Source organism: Thunnus thynnus, chromosome 15 (genome assembly GCF_963924715.1).
Source record: "Thunnus thynnus chromosome 15, fThuThy2.1, whole genome shotgun sequence".
In the NCBI taxonomy this organism is placed as follows: Eukaryota; Metazoa; Chordata; class Actinopteri; order Scombriformes; family Scombridae; genus Thunnus; species Thunnus thynnus.
The window spans coordinates 24,416,112-24,439,750 of NC_089531.1; the positions used below are offsets into that span (position 1 = coordinate 24,416,112).

The window sequence follows — 23,639 nt, forward strand, 5'->3', positions numbered from 1 at the left end:
CCTTTTCATTCATTTATTGCATCCAACTCATGCAGCATTAAATACAAAGAACAGGACAAATCTATGTTGTTTCTGTGGTGTTGGCATTTCAAATCTGATGTCCGCAGTGCGCCACAGGAGCATCGAATAACGTGTGTCAATAATGCGTTCAGTGAGGCCTTTAGAGCCCGACCAATATATCGTATCAGCAGGGCGATTTCATCAGTTGATTTAAGCATATTGCCGATAAATCTGTAACAATTAGCACTAGACAAATGTAGTTTGTCCAAAAGCATTGTAAGCATTGGAAACATATGTGTGATTTTCACTGGAAAAATCATACTGATAGTTTGTCTCAAAAGTTTAAACATTTTGCCTTTTCAGAATAACTAATAACCCCTCAGAATATCTGATCTTCACCTTCCATAACAGCTGGCAGCAACTGGTCATTATTAGAGGGATTTTTAGGCCAGCGGCAAAACATCAAAAATAAACTTGCAGACATTGAGAGAAGTAAATGACAGTGGAAGCTGGTTCAGACCCCCTCACTCTCGTTGTTTCCGCAGTGGTGTTTACTCTCAGTCACTGTATCAGTTTGCTGCATCATTAAAGATGTCATGTTTTAAACAGAGTTTTGAATCTGTTGACATAAATAATGGTTGGAAAATGCTTGTAGCTTGCATTATATAGTATATAAGAATACTAGTAAATAGATAATCTGGATAAATTGAGACATAAAAATGAAATGCTCATTGGTGGCAGGCTATTGTAACTATCAAAAATTAACTTGGGCATAATCTATATGATTTGTTTAAGTCTATAAAGGACAACCCTTGCTTGCTACCCAGTTATAATGAACAACAACCACAATACCAGTAATAATAACGATAATTCCAGTGAAGTTTTGTGTTATAGTTGCTGTTAGAGTTATGTTTTTGATGATAAAATACTATATATTATTTTTCAGCTGCACAATATCCTGCTCAGTACATCTTGAATCTTAGAACTCTTCAATAACTAAATGTAAAGGATCCTTATCAACATTCCTGCTATGTTCTGGCTCTGTTATCTTTACACAATGAAAGAAAAATCTGGTTCCTGGGTAGTGGCCTTGTACATACAGTACATACAGTATCCTCTTCAATATTATGATCAGTGTTGTTATACCTTCAAACGTTTTTGTGCCACTTAAAGCCATTTAGCCATTTATTTGTGTACAAACTCTTCTAAGTTCCATAGCTTTCAGCTTTGCCTCTCAGGAAAGCAGAGAACTTGGAAAGAGCAAAATAGAGCCAAATTTGCAGTGACATAATGGCAAGAATCAATATGACTTTTCCTTCCTAAATGGAAGATAATGGTATCACAATGGAGGCGTGGGGAGCTTGTCTACTCAGCCAGCCCTGATTGATCTGTTACTGCAAGAGTCACTTTGGGACCCGCAAGGTGTCTGGACACATTAGCCTCACCGTGTGTGAGGATATACACACACACATGCACACACACACACACACACATACACAGTAGGTTCACTGTGTCTCTTCAAAGAAAATTCATCGTCAGATCCACTTACACAGTCATATATCATCATTATGTGTTACACATATACCATCCAATGTATCCACTCAGATTCATCTACATCTGCTTCAGTTTGTGTGTAATTTCCTGCATTTTCCAAAATGGCCTGACAACATTCTGAAAAAAAAAAAATAAAGCTGAAAAACACATACCAGAAATTACATAGAAGTACAGTCAAGCACCTTTTAATATTAACACTTCATAAAAGCATCTCTACTGAAGAAAAGCTACAGCATATCAAAAAATGTATCAATGTTGGGCAGGTTACTTGAAAAATGCAATTACTTATTACTCATTGAAAAAAAGGAATTACATTATTTTACTAATTACTCACCAGAAAAAGTAATTAGTTACATTATTCATTACATTTCTTTCATTTACATTTTCATTTTCTCAGCTCTGACATACTGTAGGTGCAAACACCAACCCCACCGACTCCACACATGCGTCACATCTTCTGTATTTAACATGTAGAAATGGAAAGTGAGGTACTGTGGTTTAACAAGCAGTTAGCCTTCAGTTTGGACACATTTACCTACCACCAACAGCTAGCTTAGCCCCAGTGACTGCTCGCAGGTCTCCACCCTCCAATGTCAAACAAAGCCCTGGTGATCCTTGAATGTAGACATAACGGACATGTAACTAAGACAACTTTGGAGTTACCAGAATGCATATTCCACATATTAGTGGAGACTATCTGCATCCACACACCTCTACTTCCTGTGCTAAACTAGCATGTCTCGGACAGTCTGTCCGCTTAATTCACAGAGATTAAACTGATATCAACCATCCCATCATGTAAAACAGCAAACAGGCCAACCCCCAAAATGTTGTAACAGTTCTACTGGGATTAGTAACAGTGATGTTGTTACTGAATTTCAAAAAGTATTCCCTACTTGTTACTTAAAAACAATTAAGCAAGTGTTACTGAGTATTGAGTTTGCTCAACACTTTATGTTACATGCAGAGTCTTTACGTATCTTTAACCTACATTTGAATTTATTTGCCACCTTAATGTTGCCATGTTCATTATTCTGCAAGATTTATTGCCAGATCAGGCACCATTTCATACAATAGCAATTAAAAGTGCTTTTTAGGTTAATAAAACAATAAAACAAAGAGGCAAATATATTTATATACAAAGAAAACTATACATTCATACATATACATATATACAGTATAAGACAAACAACACTATGGCCCTGGTAAATGAATGTTAGAGAATGCTAGACTGAAAAAATGTTTTTATTTCCTTTTTAAAAGAATTACAATCAAGAAAAAAGTAGTTGCCCTTGACTTCTTCACCAATGCTGGCTCCTCTATTGGTTTTTGGGGGTTTATAGGGATCACTGTTTTTCACATGCCTTTCCTGACAAGTTGCTCTCATTACCTGCAGAAATCCAATCAACTGCACATTTTCAGCTCTACCCATTTGCAGTGGCTTGTGGTTTCTGCGGTAAATTGCACTGTATGACGAATATGCTTTTCTGCCTCAAGGAAGCTACCATTAATAAAGGCCAATTCTCTGTTCCATTCATTTTCAGCCTTGATTGACACTTGTATTCTGTTTGCAGCTCATATACCTAGTCTCAGTAACAGAATGGGACCATATTTCAAGGTTCATAAGAACATTTATATATTTATTTTGATGTGAGGAGTCTGATTCATGTTGTGGATACACATAATTGTGGCTTATCAGAAGGTTGGTGGTTCGATCCCTGACTCCCCCTGTCTGCATGTCGAAGTGTCTTTAGGCAAGATACTGAAACCTCAAATTGTTCTCGATGGTTGCTGGTGCAAGCTACCACCCTGTGTGGCTTGTGGTCTCTGTGGTAAATTGCACTGTATGAATCAATGACGCTACCATTTATAAAGGCCAATTCTCACCATCAGTGCATGAGTGTGTCAGTGAATGGGTGAGTGAGCAGCAGAAAAACAATGTAAAGCGTTTTGGATAAAAGCAGTAATGTGTAAATGAAGCTATTTACTGTTTCATTAAAACCAGCAAAAGCAAAAACAGGAAATAAACCTCAATATGGTCAACCATGAAGAAAGCCCACAGGTAGATCCTGGAGTGGCAGTAAAGACGGAGCAGTGAGTTTTAACAACTTCAGCTGTATGACGTCCACCTGCTAGCTCACCAGCTTTACTTCATTTCAGTCATCTTAGATTTATACAAATAAAGAATTAAATCATAATTAAGATATAGTAAGCACATTATTACTAACAATAATATAAAAAGAATAATATAATAAAAATAACGCAAAAGTCCATTTGCCTACAGACCCAGTCTCTGCTTTCAGAGACCATAAAGACCAAAGCAGATGTAAATTGGACGTATTCTATGCCATCAGATGTACCTGTCCACTTTGTAGCAATTCATGCACTTCACATGGAAGTGATAACAAGCAGCATTTTAGCATCTCATGTACATACATTTGCATACAAGTATACAAGCTGACATTGAATAATACATAGAGCCTCGCCAACGTAAAAATGCCATTTAACTGTTTAATGCGATATTAAAGGGTATCCATTACAACATTAGTATGGTGGCCCTCAAGGACCAAACACAAAGAAGACCAAAAATCCAGAAATGCAAAAGATACAACAACACTTTGAAGTGTAAAAGTGCAACCATTATATATAGGTTTGGTTTTTTTGAGGGGAGGGTTTGTATGTTTTTTCAAGTGTGTCTTGGTACAATACTCACATGCAATATGTTCATTGAGAAAGTTATTAGTTTCTGTAATCATTCTGCCTCTCTATACTAGCCCTCAGGAGATTCCTTCTTGGCAAAACTATAATATAAGACATTCTGGCAAAATCTACAGTCCTTGTTCTGTGCAAAAGTTCAGCTTTAGCAGCCGAGTTAGACGAATCAAGTTTGAATAGAAGTAATAATTAAAGCGAACAACCAATATCTCTTTTAAAAACATTGTATTTAGATAGACTTGAAAAAAATCTGACACCTATCCTTTGAGAGAAATATACTTCAACTTAAAATGTTGCAAATCCAAACCCACACACAGACAACAAACACAACACAAACATTAAAAGGTACCCTGTGGAGATTTTGACCATTGCTGCGCTGTGAAGACTTATTAGCTTATTTTAGCCATTGCAACTAGTTTCACACTATTTTGCTGGTCGACAGTTGTTGGCAGGAAAGCACCAAGAATCCTTGCAAATTCTGATTTTCCACCGTAATGGCTGAGAAGAATGATGACTATTTTCCATCGCTTTAATTAGTTTTAGTTATGATTGTTGCAATATGAGCTGCAAGAGTGTGAAATGGTCAGTGTGGCATGAACACATGTGCATGTAATAAATGACAGATAGATGATTGACAGACATCTGATGCCTCACTGTGTATGCCCAGTTTAATTTTGAGGGAAACATCACAAATAATTTGAAAATATAAACTGCGGAAGCATATGGTTATAGTCTTTTTTTTTTTAAATAATCACCCATTGTAACATCATCCATTATAAAAAAGTGAGTATTCTCTGCATTTTACTGAGCTTTATACAGGCTACTGTACAGGTGCACTGACTGTGGATTTAACATCCAGTCTGGGATTTGTTAGATTCACATTCCACTCAATATTCTATTAAAATTGAAATTGAGGAGCTTCATTTTGTGCTTGTTTAGTCCTGTTATTAAGATCATGTGGCGACAGCCCAGAAGGAACTTGAACCTCTAGATAAATCAACAATCAGTGTCCAAAAAAATGAAAATGTTTTAAATTCTACTACTGTACATATTCATCAAATATGAAATGTTCTACTACTCTTTTCATCTCTGAATATTTTATAGTAAAACAACAATGTCTTTTCCACAGCTAAGTCTAAACCAACAGCTCTATGATCGCCCATAGCGGTCTGGAGCACCTCAAGTATATCAGTTTGTTTTGTAGCAATTTTCGTGTGTGTTTTTCCTTTTATGTGTGTTTTAGTATTCATAGAATTTCAATAATTGGAGCAAATTCTTTCTCATCTTTGTGTTCGCTTTCTTGTACCTGTTGTGGTAATTGCTGTGTTTCTGGATTTGGAGTACATTTCCTTAATGTTTGTGCTTTTGCTTTTATATGGATTTTTTTTTCTAAGGGGGCATCATAGAAATGCTATGGTAGGAAGGAGGAGAGGACTGCAGTATTTTGCATTCTTCTCAGGCTCGTAATGTCAGTCACATGTGACAAAATCAGTGCTTTTCTTGAATCATTTAGCAGTGATTCAGTTTCGTCTGGGCTGCAAAACACCCTCAGCATGCAACTTTTTGACTCCTCATCAACAGCCAAGACGACGACATGAGAAACCCCTGAAAAAATCTTCCACTTCCTTTTCCTTCAGTACACAAACTGATGTTTATATTTTAAGCATTGATTTGGCCTTGTCATTGACACCGTGTTGGAAACGAACATCTAAGACCACTACACGGCATGCATACATGCGCGAGTGTGTGCACACTCCTTCACTTTTATCTTTGCGTCTCATCTCAGAAACAACCTGTGAACCACAATCAGTTGTTTTTTAATTCATACGGAAAAGGTGGATTGTGAGGCAGTGACAGAAAACAATAATAAAAATAATGTATGGCTTCATTTGTCTGACCTTGGTCTTTGAAAATACTCCTCTCTTTTGTCTTCACCTTCATTTATTCACAAACTCTGATAAGTGAGAGAAGGAGTGAAACAAGAGAGAAAGGACATTGCTCAAAGAGAACAGAGTGAGAGTCAGCTTTCCCCCTCATCCACCCTACAGTACACCAGACAGAGGGAGGTAAACAAGTTTCAACACATAAATATTTAAATGTTTCATTAGATGCTGTCTCGTGAGGAGACAAAGGAGAGCTCGGGGATTTAGCTCCAGCAGCAGGCACAAAGTCATACCCAGTCAAAGACAAATCCATTCTGTCAATAAGAACAAGGAGCCTTTGGAGGTGGTGAATTATATATATGAATATGTAAATGAATTATATATGCACACCTAGAATGAACCATCAATATCTCTTAAAATATGCATGTTAAACAAGTGATTGGCTATACATCGTGTACAGAGGAGACATGTAAGGAACTTTGTCGAGAAATTGTAAGTCATGCTTTTGTATCTGTATCTTCTCTTTGTTGTTTTGACAGTTTTTGTGTTTTACATTACCTTGCGAGGCAGCTGGATTCGTGAGATCATGCAAGAATCCATCTTGTCAGGCTTCAAGTTATGCGCTTGTGTCTGAACCACCGGTGGTTTGGACCAATCAGCGTCACAAATCCAGCTGCCAGACAGTGATAGATAGATGGTTCATCCAATCACTTGTCAAGTTTTTTTTTTTTGAATGTCCCTGCCCTTTTCTAAACAGTTTCCAAGGACAACTTCTCAGATGGTTCTGTGTAACAAACCATATGGGTGTCAGGTTATGTTTTACAAGCGTACTGATTACACGTTTGCCACTCAATATTGCGAACAGATACTTTGCGGTTGTACTTAAGTCATTTTAACTAGCTCACCGTACAGCAGCACTCAATCATATCTTCGTTTTTTATCTGTATTTCCTGAAATGGAAAACTGTAGCATCTTCTTTTGCTTCACAAGTGACATTATACAAACAAGAATAACTACTTTTTTAAGTAGAGACGAAATCTATAAGTAATGAAAGCATTATCAAAAATGTTTTCTATTATCAATAAATATAGGCATTTACTGTGTATACATTCACAATTCCATTGGATATATACCGTTGGCTAAAAAAGCAGCAAACTGAAACTGAAAACTGGGGGGTCAGGAACCAAATGTCATTACATTTTTTATGACCTCTCTTTCCTCTCTCTGCTGCAAACTCTTTAATAATGTAGAAAAATCACAAAAGAGCAAAATGCAATTCTTAGTTAAAATCCTCATTTTTAAGGATTTTTGGTATCACTTTCTTATATGACATCCCTGTTTATAAGGTTTATAGGTTGTTTAAAGCTATTAATAAGGAAAACTTGCGGAAAATACTCCCACCAATGAACTGTTTGACCACTTATCTTCTGGAAAAATTGCAGATGCAGAGCAACTTATTAACATTTACAACTGCAGATGGATTGCTGTAAGAATCCATTCTATTAAGCATGTGTAAATGAATACATAGCCATTAGTAAAACAATCAATTACATCTTACATTTTATAAAGGATGCCTTATATGTACAAAATACTGCCAGATTATGTTCTTGTTTTACAAGCGCTGATTATAGGATCTGTTTACCTATAGTATTTGTCCTGTATAACAACTTTGTAGTTTCTTCATCTCCCACAGTCTTATAAATATTCACTAAATCTATACATCCCTGCCACCTGCTCTCCATGCCTTCCAAAGATTCCCAAATGTTCTACTAGCTGAATCTCCATATTCCCACAAGTCATACCTTAGATATGATGGAGGACTTATGTGGAGTTTCCACATAAGCCTATCCAGGAGCAAATACAGCAAATCCAACCTCTAGACAAAGATTCACAATCTTTCCCTAGTGTGCTCTTCACCCCTCCAACTGTTTACTGTGTAGAATCCATGTTGTGTGTGTGCCAAATGAATCTCACCAGCCAAAGAGAAATAATGAAAAAATGAGAAGTTTTGGTTTTAAAGGCCAATTATAATGAGTAACCAGCCCTTTGTACATAATCCTGGCCCCAGGCCATGGCCTTAGACTGTAATCTACCATCCTTTTTAAAAATGCATCTTCACCACAATCTGTTTAAACCATGAGGACTTTTTATTTAACAAGTGCACAGATACATATGTTATGAACCCGCTCTTTGACCACAACAAAACGGGAGACAAACCATGCTTAGTTTTAACAGAAAATAAGTTTATTAACTCAACTTAACTAAATTAAACCAAATTAAAAAGCTAACTAAATATTCACAATATGGAGTGTGGAAATCAGTCGAGCCAGTAGTGTATGATGTGCATGAGTGGAGGATGTGTGTGGGTGTTGTATGGTACAAAACAAAACATTAGCATAAACTAAAACAGCATAACTGAAGCAAACCAGGGAGCGAGTGACAGCGAGTCCGAGAGACAGTGAGCTGAGCTGCAGCCAGGACTTAAATAACCTGGGAACACCCACAGGTGTTCCCAGTTGTACTAACGATCACCTGCACAAGTAAACAGGCAGGTGAATCACACAGCAAAACAGTTATCTACACCAATTATGTACTTTTTGTTTGTTTAAGTGGCGCTTTAATTATTGTTTATCGTGCTGTTATTATATTGGTGTTTCCTTACATAACAGTTCTGTTGTGCCAGCCTTATCAAATCTATTTCAAAACATAAATTGTAAAATTATATTTCACCACTATTCATCATCATTAATCTGCATATGAATTAGAAGTAAAGAATACCAAGAAATGTGTTTTTGCTAAGTCTAAATGAATGCATTTGATGAATAGTTGTTTGTATTTAAAAAAAACAAACAAAAAACAAGTAATAGACAGCATTTATAGTTGAGCCTCTCTCTTATTGAAGATTTCTCCATTTGGTTGCTTCCTCCAGCTCAGTCTGAACTTCTGGATTCCCTGGTCTCTCATATGTTTCTCCATCTACAAGACAGATAACACTTATTGTTGATAACAATGTAATATTTGCTAGTGTTAGTGTTTTTCCATAAGATTTTCTGTGGCTGTTCCTAAATTGTCAAGCCAAGCAAATGTGAACTGTCAGTCAAAACATTTTGTTCAATTAAAAAAAATATAATCTAAGGTTCAACACAGTTGGAATTGGAAGACGGAGTTCCCAACTTCTGAAACTTAAACAAACTAAAGCTACCGTTAAGGACACTGAGGCCATGGCATTGTTTCTGTAAATGTCATGGTTTAAACAGCCAGAGGAAAAGTTTACACTCTACAATTGACTGTTCAATAAAACCCTCCCCTGAATAGTCACAGCTTTGCATCCTAGCACTGCAAACGTAACCAGGCATGGCAGGTCTGTCAAGCTTTGAATTTCTCCACATGTTAAAGTGTTGTGCATGGTGCTGCAGTATGAGCGATATTCCATATATAAGATGTTTGGATAGTGGTGTCTGATTTGAACTTTTTCAAAACTAAAAACACAAGACCAACAGTGTAAGGAATGGATTAAGCAGTGTGTCTAGCTGATTTATTTGTGTTTTTAACCATATTATCCAGAGGAAGAATGAGACTGACCTGCTTCAGAACAGCTTCCTGCACTTGGGGATCATTCAGGTCCACAGATCTTTCAGGTTTTAGCACAACCTTCAACAGCTTCATTGTGGGACTCACTGCAGATAAAGGGATAAAATTTTAGTGCGGCATAAGCAGCAACTACTTGTAGATCCAAAAATTTGAAGGAATAGCTAGACATTTTGAGAAATATGCATATTCAAATTGTTGCACAGAGTTACAGGAGAACATTGATACCGGTGTCATGTACGAGTGGTATCAATCTTCTCATCAAACTCTCAGCAATAAAGAAAATAAGCATATTCCCCTAAAATGTCAAACTCCTCCTAAAACAGCCAACGAAAGACATAAAATGAAAATAAAACATTTTGAATTAAAAACTGGATAATTTGTTGAAATGAAATGTGGATGCTTACCTGAACAAATGAATGGACTTTTGTAGTCACAAGGAATATCAGCCCACCCTTGCTTAAAATTGGATGCACAAAATTCTCTTCCACCTTGATTGTTGGGCTCGTCAGTCCACCAGGCTCTGAACAAAGAGCTACTCTGGTCAGACCACTTCCAAGAATCTCTGGACAAACCAATCCAATGCGGTTGATCATCGATCACGCTCATGATCGCTTCCTTTTCTTGCTGGTTTCTCATGCCGGTCAAGTCTGTGTATTTCTTCCTGCAGTGACTCTGAGCTGATGACCATGTCATAGGAGTCGTAACTGCGATGTATGTTTTGGAGGTCTCTGAAATTATACAGCATAGCTATTTCATGGACCACTTTCAGCGATGTAGAAAATATAGTAAGTGTGACATGTTCATAAAGCATTCGACAGAATTGGCTGACAGTGATCTTTGATTTTACATACTTTCTAAACTATGAAAAATATTGTCAAAAAAGTGTATGCTTACCATCATAGCACACTGGTCTTCGTGATTTCTCACATCTCTGGTCATATAGTGTGCCCTGGAATATTTCTATACAATGCTCAGCACTTTGGTGGCTGTTCACTGCTAAAGCAAACCAGTCTCCAAGTGTAGTGTCGCCACCATTGTAGAGATATGTATTGTCCATGGACCACCTCCAGCCGTTAATATCATCATAAAGTCCTATCCATATATGTCTAGTAGAGTTGTCAAATAGTTTTCTCACTTTTTCCCAATCCTCTTCAGTCTCTATGGTTGCCAGGTCAGCAAAATTCTCTCTACAATAACTCTGAGCTTCGGTCCAGGTTTTCAACAGCTGCACATGGTAGTATTCCCTGATAGCACATGATGAAAGTGTCAATAACGCTGAAAGGAAATTAATTCAGTGTCAGAAGTTTGAAAAACATATTCACACATGGTAATTTAGTGAGTGAACAATAATCCATTAAGTAGGACTGTGTATGATTATGTGATGTACTAACCTAGAGACAGTAAGATCACCAATCCTGTCTTCTCCATCACTGTTATACTGTCAAACTGTACAACTCTGCAATAATAATAATTAGGCAAATAAAATCAATAAAAATCACTGATGCATAATTTAGATTAATGAATGGAAATCTCCCTCCATATAAGCCAAGTAGTGATCGCTATGAGATGAGGTTTTATCTTATAAGCTCTTACCGTTGTGTTTTCTCTGACGTTGTCTGTGCTGAATATATAAAGTGACTCTTGTCATGTCAGCTCAAAGCCTTTATGCAAACTTTTCCAACCCTTTCCCTCACCTCTTCACAGGAAACAGGGGTGATTACTTTCCTGTGAATTTAAAGTTCTAGCTCTCCATATCTTGATAATGAAGTTTAATTTTAAACACAGAACTGCAGATAACTAATCATGTGATGGTATGTATTCAAACTGTACATTTTTATAATTGTGAGATAAAAGTGCGCTATCTTTGTAGTAGAAGAAACAATGCCATCATGCAAAATCATTTGACCTTTTTCTTTTTCAGCATCGTCTTACCAGTTTGAATGTGTCCAAGTAGTGGTTATATATGAGCCGATGACCACCTCTATAGTGCTTACCTAAGATAATTACTTCATTACAGATTTGTATGTTGCTTTATTCACACTCATTCTAAAAAATCTTTTTGTCACACAGCTTAACTGTACATTGCCATTTTACTATAAAAGGTAAGCATTACTATGGAAGTCCAGTGTTGACGTTAAAGTTGTAATCATTAAGATTTCTGTCCTGGTAACAGGAAGTGTGGGTTAATAACACAGCAAAATACTCCTTGAGCAGCTACTTCATCAGAAATACAGCCAAGGAGCAACCGGTGTACCACTTCAGAGCGCAACCAAAAACTAATGTTTTAATAAGAAGTCAGTCAAAAATAATTGCAACAGCAATTTCATGCTGCACACAGTGTGAGTAGTTTTTCCACACAATATCAGGGTAGAGTTACGTTTGTTACCTTGCTGAGGAGCTGCAGTTCTTCATCTAACAGCTCTCTGTGACCACTCCTTTGCTAAATCTAAAAATCTTATCTTGTTTTGTGGACACGTTTTTTGATGAATGATGGTAAATGGACTGCATTTATATAGTGCCTTTCTAGTCTTCCAACCACTCAAAGTGCTTTAACACACATCCACCCATTCACACACACACATTCATATGCTGATGGCAGAGCCTGCCATGCAAGGTGCCAACCTGCTCATCAGGAGGAATCTAATCATTCACACACAGGGTGAGTGTGTGGCAAAGCCATTGGTGTGATCAGAAGCAATTTGGGGTTCTGTATCTTACCCAAGGACACTTCAACATGCAGACTGGAAGAGCCGGGGATTGAACCGCCGATCTTCCCATTAGTTGACGACCCGCTCTACCTCCTGAGCTACAGCTCACTGCCAGCACTAACCTCTGTGACAAATACGTTGCATTTCCTGTGGCTGCTTCAAAATAAAAGCCAATCTGTGTTTTGCCAGTTTAAACACTTTTAATGTGAATCAGCAGCAGTAGAAATGTTTGGGTCTGTATCAGCAGTAACTTAATACATCCCTGATACAGTATAAAGAGAGTGAACAGAAAACAGTGAGGCTGATGTCAATTGAATAAAATTAAAAACAGTAACACTCGATTACATGAATGCATAATTTTCTTTGACTCCCCAATGTGTAGGCAGGTAGCTGAATCCAGTACGGGAATGGCGGACTCCACCACTAACAATAAAAGGCACGCACAGACACACACTGAAAGTCCTTGGTTCCCAAATTTGGCAAAAATTATCTTTAAATACCCTGTCCTGATAGGGAGGTCCCGAGTATTCACAGACTAGTTGGGAGATGCCTGGTATCCTGAAGTCTCTTCCCTGTTGGTCATACCCAGAACCCCTTGTTGCCCAAGGGTACCTCAATTTCCTTCTTGCAATGTGAATGTACAATGTGTGGACCACTGAGGCCATCGGCAGTGCATGAACAGCTACTGGCCTAAGTAACACACAACACTGATGCGGCCCTGTTAAGTCAAACTACACATGAGAGGGATAACAATGCTTTTATTAATTTTTTATTTTTTATTAATTTTAAAAATGGGTGGGTAGATTGGTCCATCACAACAGTTTAGATTGACTTTGGTCATTGCATCAAGCTCTCATCTTTACTGAGGGCACTGGGTGTATCGAAGGTAATATTGAAGCAGCTGAACGGCTTATATTGTTTTGTTTTTCAGTGCTTATTTATTCGTGTCAGTATGAATCTGATTATTAATCATCTAAAATGAAGCTAACTTCCAACTTTGAGAGAAGCTGAGAAAATAATGTTGATCGTTTAAATAAGGTTTGCATGTCAGGGAGGTGAACATGTAAATGATGCCCGGTGATTTTCCCTCTTTCAAAGACTACATGACCTTGAAGCGTTTATGCAGCACTTTCTCAAGAGTAATCCAAATCCAAGAAATGATGCTAATTAGTTTAGCCAAATATGTTTTTGAGGAAATGTATCTGCTGCCTAGATTCTGCTCAAAGGCAACATTGAGCGTAGGAAGAGCTGTATGTTGGGTGTACAAAGCACAGGATATTGACATATATTGGAGATCAGGGTTTGGGTCCTCTGTCCTGCATGTGGTTAGGTTTAGGTAACAGAAGCACTTTGGTAAAGACAGATTGTGGTTTTGGTTAAATATTAATGAAGTAAACAAATTTGGTCTTGTGCTTCAAGTCCCTGTCGAGTTGCTAAATATTTAACCAAAACCCAAGGGCTTTGAGTGCCTAAACTATGAACTATATTGTTTGTGAACATTTTCTAGATAGAGATACAAACAAAAGACCAGAAAAACACAAATCCACTGATATGGGCCTTACAGTACCTACTGCAGATGTTAGAACATAAGCGCTGTATTATGTGGCCGTTAGTGTTTCTGAACATTTGGTTTATCAGTGGTTTTGTCCAACATCTTGTACTGTAAAAATGTACACATTCCTGATCCAAATCCTTGAGAATCCGGAATGCCATTTTACACTACACAATCTATACTGTACAACCTCACAGTAATGGCTTTAAGATACATGTATTTGTTTGCTTGCCTGCATTCAAATTCAAGTGTTAATGCATTTTCTGTGTGGGTGCCTGCGAGCATGTGCGAGTTCTAGAATTACAAGGAAATTGGATTCCTACTTGTCCTTGGTAAGATATGAATTCTTAAGAAAAGAATAAAAAGAATTGATCCCCAAAATAATTCTCAAGCAGGGCCAGAGTGCAGCCAGCATGCTTTACATATAGATCATATCCGTTTGTGTGGCAGCTGAAAGTTATAGGAATGAGAATCATTTCTTTGCTTTGAAACGTATTTGGCTCACTGTCTTCCCTGCATCAGCTCCCTGCCAATCGTTTCTGGTGGCTAAAGCTTCTTAAACTAAATTACTACAGAATCAAACCGTCTGCAGTCTTTGATTCTGTATATGATAAATGATTGATTATGGTCATTAGCAAGATAGAACACTGAACTCTCTCCTCTGCGTTCCAAACTTGTGGTCTGCCAGGCTGGAAGTTCTTAGCGATCTGACTCAGGTAATTATGCTGCACTTTCATTTTCCCACTGAGGTCTTGCAAGAGTCTAATAGCCACGTGCAGAAATGACCTGGCATTACTGCTAATCTGTCCTCCAAAGCTGCAGCTCTCCTGCTCTCTCTCCTCTAATAACATTCATTTGTTATCCCCTCTCTCACACTATCAGTTGTGGAGAGATTCTCTCTGCGGGTATTAGCCTAAAAAGTGAGGACTTGAGGACGCAAGTCATCATCAGGGTTTCACAATTGGGAGTAATCCGTACTGAAAGAGAAGGACAGCGGTGCAGGAAGAAATCTGACTCACAGGACAAATCTCTCGTTAACTACCAGTGTGTCTCCAAATGTTGGGATTATCTCTGAGAGTGCAAAAGTACAGTACATTACAATTTTGGATCACAGTGGGATAAAGGTATTACTATGATCAAAGCAGTGGCGGCTGGTGACTCAAAAAAGTGGGGAGGACAGGAGGACATCCAACATGGAATCATACAACAAACTGCATCATACACATCATCGTCCCCCACCTGATGAAATCAGAGGGGTGGGGGGCAATTTTATATGCCAATAAAACAATTTGCTTTCAAAAACAATCATTTTATCAACAAAGTGAAATTCAGATTTATAGTATTGTTCTATTGTGACAACAGATTTATGTTCTCATCAGAAACAGACAACATATCACATGATTTACACGTGTTTCCTATCTATTTTCTTAGTATACAGTAATATATAAAGTACCACAAAGTTTATAATCTGATACAGGTTCAGATCAGTGCTGAATATTAGAAAGACTGAACACTAAAAACATTCATAGATCTAAAAGTTTAGGTTCACAAAAAGTATTAATGCATGTATCAAATACATGACTTACACACTCTTATCTATATGCACGACATACAAAATATAGTCTACAAAGTTGACAAAGCTGACATGTTAACCCTTGCTATTCTAGTTACTTTAAGCTTATTACTCAATACAAGGCTTAGCTTAAAAACAGACTGAAGAAACTGTCACAAGCAAGCAGCCAGACCTCCTGCACACTCATTCACTAATCACACAACAGCAACAGGTGACTGAGCAACCACTCAATTAAAAACTGGATCAATTCCAAAAGAATGAATGAGTGACTCCAGACAGCTCACTGTAAACTTCAACAAGCAAACTACCTACAGCACATTATATGATCTCTGCTGCATTCTGATTAAGGAGATAAATTCACACAACAGCCACAGAGACATTTAACCATCAGAGATGAAACTAGCGACCAAAGAGACAGAGAGAGAGAAGCTGTATCTGACTCACGTTATCTGACGTCTTCTGCTTTCTACCATGGAAATGAAGTATCCATGTCATAACGTCCATTTGTGGCTGTTGGTCATCTTGTTTATTAGTTAACAGAACTTTATAGCTGCTGGTTAACCAGTCTGATACATAGACTGTATATAAATATGGACAACGTGTCTCCACTTCCTACCGCTATGCAAAAGTGAAGCCAAAATATCTCCTTTCCAGGAGATGCCATCTTGCTTGTGTGATGTCATTTTGAGCCAGAGCATCACTGTATCATAAGAGCTGGATACTGGACTAAAAATGGCGCCCATTCAGTCCTATAGGAATTGCTCGCCTGGTGCATACGCCAAAAAAACTTTCTAGCTTCCAGGTTTGCTTCCACGTTGTGCAGCCCACTGAATGTCCACAGTAGTGTTTCCCCTCGCTGGCCCCGCCTGCGAGCTCCTGCTCGGCCTATACACTTTACATTGTGATGACGTCACAGATTTTTAAATCGCTTTTCTCGGCTTGAGGAAAGTTTTACAAACATAAAATCTCCATAGATCAAAAGTTCATAATAGAAAGAGTCATAATTGACCTTGTTTGCAGTTCGAGGCATCCTGTCAACAGTTTTACAGGCATCTCTTTTACAATGGTGGTCTATGGGGAAAATCCTTTTTCGCTGCAATACCGTGAGTGGCCACTGGAAAAAATTGGCTGCAAGGTGCGAAAGGAACACATTTCTTTACTTTAAGACTTCAAAATATGAAATCAGTGGTATTGAATGTTATATCAAAGCAGGTCCAGTTATAAGATTTGCAGTATACTATTGGATATCTTTTTGTGTTGCACAGATGTGAGAAAAAAAGGTGTGTTAATTTGAGTTAACTGTGGTACTATGCGCAGAGGCCACATGCAGGGTCACAGTATATTACCATTTTGCAAAAGGGGCAAGCTGAATTAGATTCCCACTAATGGTGACTGAATGGTGATCTCTTCTGATGCACTTGTATCATTGGTGGGAGTTGGGCTTTTCCAAGGCTATACCTTGTCATCAATTCTGTTTGTGATTTTTATAGACATAATCTCTAGGTGCAGCCAGCAGTGGAGACAGGAGTGGAAAACATCTGCATCTCTGCTTTTTCCTGATGATGTAGTTAAGTTATTAATAGACCTTGACCTTCAGCATGCACTTTGAGACAGTGAGAAGCAGCACTTCTAAGTTTGAGGCCCTGGTAACTGCTGGAAAACTGTGATCACCTCCCTTGGGTTGGAGTTGCTGCCCCAAGTGAAGGTGTTCAAGCATCTCGGGGTCTTGTTTACGAGAGAGGGCAAGATAAAGACGAACTGGGTTGCAGTCGGCAAAGATTCAGGCACTATGTTGGGCAAGTTCTTATTGCAGTAGTCAATATAAGCAGCCAAAATTACCTCCTGTTAATGTGTCAGGGCAGGAGTCCAGATTAGAACCACTGCTCCTTTGCACTGAAGGGACCTAGTTGAGATGATTACAACACTTCCCTGTGGAAACTGAGACCATAAAGGAGACCCACTGCAGAGACAAAACATACTGAAGAATGAAATATCTTGCATTGGGCGGGTAACATCTTGGGATCCCACCAGAAGAAGGTGGAGAACATAGTTGGGAAGAAGTCTTGGTTACTGTCAGCCTGTTACAGTTACCATCGTCTGCAAACTGTTGGGGTGCAGTTTGCTGCATGCGTGGCTGCTAAAAATTATACAGCTTAATTTTGTAGTAAGCAGACACTGATTACCACTAGTATCAATCAGGATGATGAGTGCACATTTGTTGTGTTGATATGAAAACAAGTTAGTTATATTCATAACTTGAATTGTTCTGTAGTTCAAATACAGAAAAGTAAAAAAAACCAAAAACGTGAGTGTGTGAATTACAGATAATGCAAGTGAACACAAGAGAAACATAATGGCCAATTTCATTATGTACCAAAACAGAAATAGATAGAGGAGATATACAGAGACGCCTGTCTCCAAAGTAGTGATCTGCTGAGTGTTTTACGGTTATCATTCAAACATATCAAACATTATTTGCACAAGAGTAAATACAAAGAACAACTTGACTTACTGTACATTTCATACAACAGTCATTTTCTAATGTTATCAAATATGTTGTATTTACCAAATCTTCACCGTTTCCTCATAAGTGGTGGAAACACAATCAGGAATGCACAAAAAATGACTTTCAGTCAGCAGACGCATGTTTGTTCAACCCATGTTGGATCCATTTGTATTGGACTGTTGGACACTGGTCAAACCCGTCACCCAGGTCCACTACAGCATTTCCGCATATGTCACTGCCCACTTGGGCGTTTAATCTGACATCAATAAAACTGGAAGTTGTTTGGACTCTGACGGAACATGGCAGGTACAGTCCATAATGTGGAGCTGCTCATTAATTAGGATTTATGTTCTTTGTGGGACCACCTTATGAAACATTACTGCAACAAGTAATGCTCTACAATTTAGCTTCAAACAATGCAAAGATACGATTGAGAAGGGCAGCATTTTTGCTGAGATAGTGTGGAGCTTATTAGTTTATTTGTGGTATGTATTTATGTCAGGCTCGTGTGCCTCACAACACAACCACTTGGATTCCCAATTGGCAACCCATTTCAAGGACCCCATTCATTCAATGTGTTGGTCTGAGTTCAGTTACTGTAGCTTCTTTGTACGTGGAACTATTTTGTTAAAAAAGGTCATTTGTCACAATGACCCCAGAGCCAGATAATAATCTAAAAATGGAAGAATGATTTTCTTGAACTAACTTGGGAAATCTGGGTGGGGAAAATGACTGAGGAACGTTCTCCCTAAATCTGAACTAAAAGGCTGAATTTGCTTTAACTGTGGAAAGCTTACATGGCTACATAAGGGTTAATAAAAATCCTAAGGCTACAATCATGTTACTTCACCAACATGAATGAAATGGGGTATAATTCAGTTCAAATTTACAACCCCCCCATCACCAGCCACTCACACACACGCAGGCATATGCAGCAATCTCTCTCTTATGACATCAATGCAATTACCCCCGCACCAAATCATCTCTTACATCTGCCATCCTACAGATGTCAGGGTGCCTGCAGCGTCATACATTCTATTCATGACAATCCTGATCATTTGTTTATGTGCAGATTTGTCTGCGACTGTAGTTCCATTATTACACATTGTCAGAAGCACCCCGAGAACTATACATCATTTGTTATATTACTATGAATTATGTATTAGCCTTGTGTATGCGATTGTGCATGCATGTGTGGTCTCCCAATTTGGATGTGTGGAGTACAGCAGAGGAAAGCTAATGGACATCTCTGCCACTGCCTCTTGACAGTGGTTCATTTTGTGGTAATCATCGATTGTGATGTTGTTCTTTTGCCTGAGGACATGCAGGCAGATGTACAGCACAGACATGGACATCACTGATAAACCCTCTAGAGGGCTGCAGTCACATTTGACTGGCATTAATGGCAGATTGTCATGTTCTCAGCCTATTCAATTCTATTTCAGTTCACGATGAAGCAAATGATTCACTCTGTAAACATACAGTGTAAATTTAAGATAACACAATATTAGTTTAAAAAATGTAATATTCTTATGTCTAATTATCAGCTTTTAAATATATGTATATGTGTGTATATTTAAAATATATGTTTCAGTTACATTTCTTAGTTTAGAAAAAAAAACGAAAATGAGAAAAGACCACGGATCCAATAAAGTGGTAATCCTTTAATTTATTTCATTAAGGCATTCATTATCTATATATTATTAGGCTCATTGTTTGGTGCTACACAGCTACTGTTTAGTGTTTCTACTCTGCACTCTCACAGATTGTCAGTCCCAGAGCTTTCAACAATTAATTATCTTTTCTGTGGATAATCTTTGGTTTTTGATATGTGGTGTGTTCACTACTCATACTGATTACTCTGTTCTTCTTCTATGTTTATATGTTTGTTTGAGCAGTTATTTTGAACAGCTGTTTTAATATGAGAGATATTATATCTAGACATTACATTACTATGTTTAAATAGTACTATTTCAAAGCTCCACTTAGCTTTTCCTGGGCTTTCACCATACATGACTATTTGTTATCATGTAACATTCCACAGTGAGACCCCATTTACACAAGGCATTAACATCTGTGTCTGGATATCCTGGATCAGGAAAAACACATGTTAATACCAGGTGTAAATGCATGGAGAACGCAATAGGATTACAATGTGATAACATTGACTAGACCATGTCTGGAGGTGGTCTGGCTCACACTGTGATCGGATCTCAGCCAGGTGTAAATGCAGTCCACATTTCTTAAGGCAAAAATCCACCCAGTAAAGTCTGGCAAAAGCTACAAGTAGCAGCAGTAGCTAGTGAGTCTTGCCTTACAAAAAGTGATTTAAAGATGAATGAAACCTTTCCATGGCATTGCTTATGCCTATCCAATTTGCATACTGAGATCTGGGGCTGGTTTCACAAAGACAGACTTTGACTATGGCTTAGATATAACAAATAGTTAGATCCAAATACTCCCGTTGCACAGATCAGTTTAGTTCTTGACTATCTTAAGCAGGACTACAGTACAATGAATTCTGGTGAATTAAGACTTTTTTCAAAGTATATAAGTATTCTTCTTTTGGAAGAATAGTTACAAGGACATTTTACTGGGAAAATATATCGAAGAGTGTAACAATTAAAAAAAACCTGATAGGGAAAAATTGCAACAACAGTAAACAGTGTTAGTGTTAGTGTTAGAGGGCACACCAGAGAACTAAAGATATAAATAGAACTTCTGGATTTGCATGATGTAAAACAACGCATAGAAGAAGAAGAAGAGGAAGATGTATGATTTAAAAAATAAATATGGCGACACTCGAAGAGGTTACCACTGTTATTTCAAGCATACCTGTCACTGTGCAGTGGCCATGACACATTGTACAGATACGGGTAATTGCAGACTTGGTCTATTAACTTGTCTTCAAAATTTTCCAGCATTGTTGTCGCTGCTTTTGTGCCCACTGACCCCTGACCCTGTCACATCCCCATACTGCCCCTACACTGCCCCTACCATTCATGTGCGTACGTGGAGTCAACAGAGGCGCAACTACCGGGCCCCCCTCCCCACACCGCTAAGTGCTGGCGCTGAGAGCAGCTCACCACGTCAAGAGGGAGAGACAGAGGCCAAAGACAGCCAAGAGGAGAACACAGATAAATATAGATTAGGAATGTCTCTAGAAGTAGCGATTGTTTTGATGGTAACATCAGTCAAAAAAAAAAAAGTTTTACTTTGTGATGGTGGTTTTGGTATGTTAATGTTGAGCCGGTAGCTAGTTGATGATTTAACGATATAGCCTATGAGGAAGCTACCGGCAAGTTACATGTCAACAAAAGCTATAACATGGGCCTCACAATAAAGTGGTGCTTTATTTTTCTTTGAACGGTCTGAATGAGACAGCAGAGGAGGAGAGGCAGGGAGCAAGAGAAAGGGAGCCAGCTGATCAGAGAGGAGAGAGGACAAGAGATGGGGAGACAGAGTCAGCTGCAGCCGGTCTGACTGGAGAGGTCTGCCCTTTAATGTAGGAGAGAACTAGTGCAGCTCTGTCCATGGTGTTGAACAAACAATGCCAAAATCTCCAACTTGAAGAAAGAAAATTGTTGCTTGAAATCCAGGTCTTAAAACCTCAGCAATATAAATTGAAGTTGGAAATGCAGTTAATAATTATGTTGTGTGCTTCTAATACTTAGTAGTTTCTGTAATTTAGGCAAGTCTTAACATGAATTACTCAGAATGCAGTGCTATATTTCTTTTGTCAGATTATTTGAAGAGTTTTCTCTGTTAGTACTCAACTGCTAATTGATTTTGAGGTTTTAACTGAGTAATTATTTATTAAGTCATCAGAATAATTTATTGGATGAATGTATGTTAATTGTCTTGTAAACTGAGACTATATTATATTTGTTACTTATTTAATTTCTTTATGTAACTGAATGGACAGGGGAGGCAGGCAGCAAAGTGGCTCAGTTTCATGGGATTTTTAGTTGTGATTTAAGGCAAAGAAAAGTCTGTCAACATACATCTGTTGTACGTATCAACCAGTTCCATTCTGCTCTTCTGAATCTTGTATGTCCTCTATAGTTTCATTCCAATATTCATCTCTGATATCTTCTCCTTCTGGGTCATTAAGCCGGAGATCCCTTATGATTAGTGAATTAAACAATCTTGATTATACAGTAGTTGTAGCATTAATTGATAATCAAGCATTTAATATTTGAAACAGATTGCAATTAAAATAGCCTGTTTTTGTCAGATACCTTGCCAAGTTGCACAGATGATGTAGCAGACTCTGTCAGGTGGCATCTGCAGTTCTCTATGAAGACAGTGAAAATGCCTCTTTGGTACTCCAAAGGCCCTCTCTACTGTGTTATGAGTCGAACCGTGAGCTGCATTGTAGTTCCTCTGGGCACATGTAGTAGGGTTCAGGGAGGGAGTAACGAGCCATGGTTACAGAGGGTAACCAGAGTGCCCCAACAGGACTCCATCAATGATGGTGGTGAGGTAAAGTTCAGAGTTCCATAATATTCATGAGTCATGAGTTGAGGAACTGGAGATCGGGATCACAGACAGCCTGAATGTTTAGGCTGTGATATCCTTTCCTGTTTAAAAACAGATGTTCATCAATTGACAGCACCTGAATTCTGACGTGTCCCATCAATAGCTCCTACAATGTTGGGAAACCTTGCAATACTGAAGAACCCACTTTAGATTTTATTTAGCTCACCAGGTTAGTTTGGAAACTGAGGGAGCTTATTTGAAAGAGCCCTCTATACCCTGAGTACAACCCGTGACACTGAAGATTTGTGAGACCCACAGTGTCACCAACAATATTTAGGAAGCTTCCTGTTGCATAAAATCTCAACGCAGTGCAAACCTGTAGCAGGATGCTGTGGCTTCTTAATATGGCAGGGCTCAGTAGTTCTGCTAATTCTTCAGTCAGGCTCAGGATAATTTCCTTGGGCAAACAAAAACGACTGACGATGTCCTCATTGCTGTATATTTCCAGTAGGTTACTGCAGTCTCTAAAAGCTCTTTTCCTTCTCATTGCTCGCTCCATTACAATGTTAGCAAACCTCAAATTATGTGCCATGTTTTCCTCTTTTTTGCTGTTGGGTGTAACTGGTCAGTAGGTGTCACTGTTACTATGGTAACATGGGTTTCAGGCTTGAATTAGCCAGGGGGTAAGGTGTCTAATATTTGGCTTTGAAATTTTTTTTTGGTGAAATGGTCTAATTGCATTAGACTAATCTATGAGCAAAATTAAGACTGGCCTAACATAACAGACCAATCTAAAATATCTGTGAAACCAACCCCTTATCACAATCCTAAACTGTTTGGATATAATGAGATGTGATGTTACTCAGCTGCTGTTTATGGTCGGTGCCATCTTTTTCATTTGGAGCCAGGGCAAATTAAGAAATGTGGGGAGATATCTTTCACACTCTGGAAACACGGCCCACTACCTTGGACCGAAGCGACCAAAGCTAGCTTACTGAAAGAGTGTGCACCAAGCAGTGCACACTTGGGCTAACATTAGCTACTTTAGCAGATATCGTAATCAAGTAACATTAAA

The 23,639-nt window shown here is 38.3% G+C and overlaps 1 protein-coding gene across 1 annotated transcript; it reads right to left on the minus strand.

Moving 5' to 3' along the window:
- Positions 1–8,298: 8,298 nt before the first annotated feature.
- Positions 8,299–12,405, minus strand: LOC137198323 (macrophage mannose receptor 1-like). The gene is made up of 5 exons (XM_067612077.1): positions 11,135–12,405; positions 10,638–11,018; positions 10,148–10,471; positions 9,735–9,829; positions 8,299–9,128 (listed from the first exon to the last, which is right to left on the minus strand). Exons 1-5 carry the CDS (start codon positions 11,169–11,171, stop codon positions 9,027–9,029), a joined length of 939 nt encoding a protein of 312 aa, XP_067468178.1. The 5' UTR covers positions 11,172–12,405; the 3' UTR covers positions 8,299–9,026.
- Positions 12,406–23,639: the final 11,234 nt, after the last annotated feature.

What these genes read in the sequence shown, in the direction of transcription:
- LOC137198323 (XM_067612077.1), bottom strand. Translation starts at nt 11,171, where the DNA reads ATGGAGAAGACAGGATTGGTGATCTTACTGTCTCTAG. An exon ending in AAGACCAGTGTGCTATGATG is followed by an intron (nt 10,472 to 10,637) that starts GTAAGCATACAC and finishes GTATAATTTCAG; the next exon opens with AGACCTCCAAAACATACATC. An exon ending in AGGAAGCTGTTCTGAAGCAG is followed by an intron (nt 9,129 to 9,734) that starts GTCAGTCTCATT and finishes TCTGTCTTGTAG; the next exon opens with ATGGAGAAACATATGAGAGA.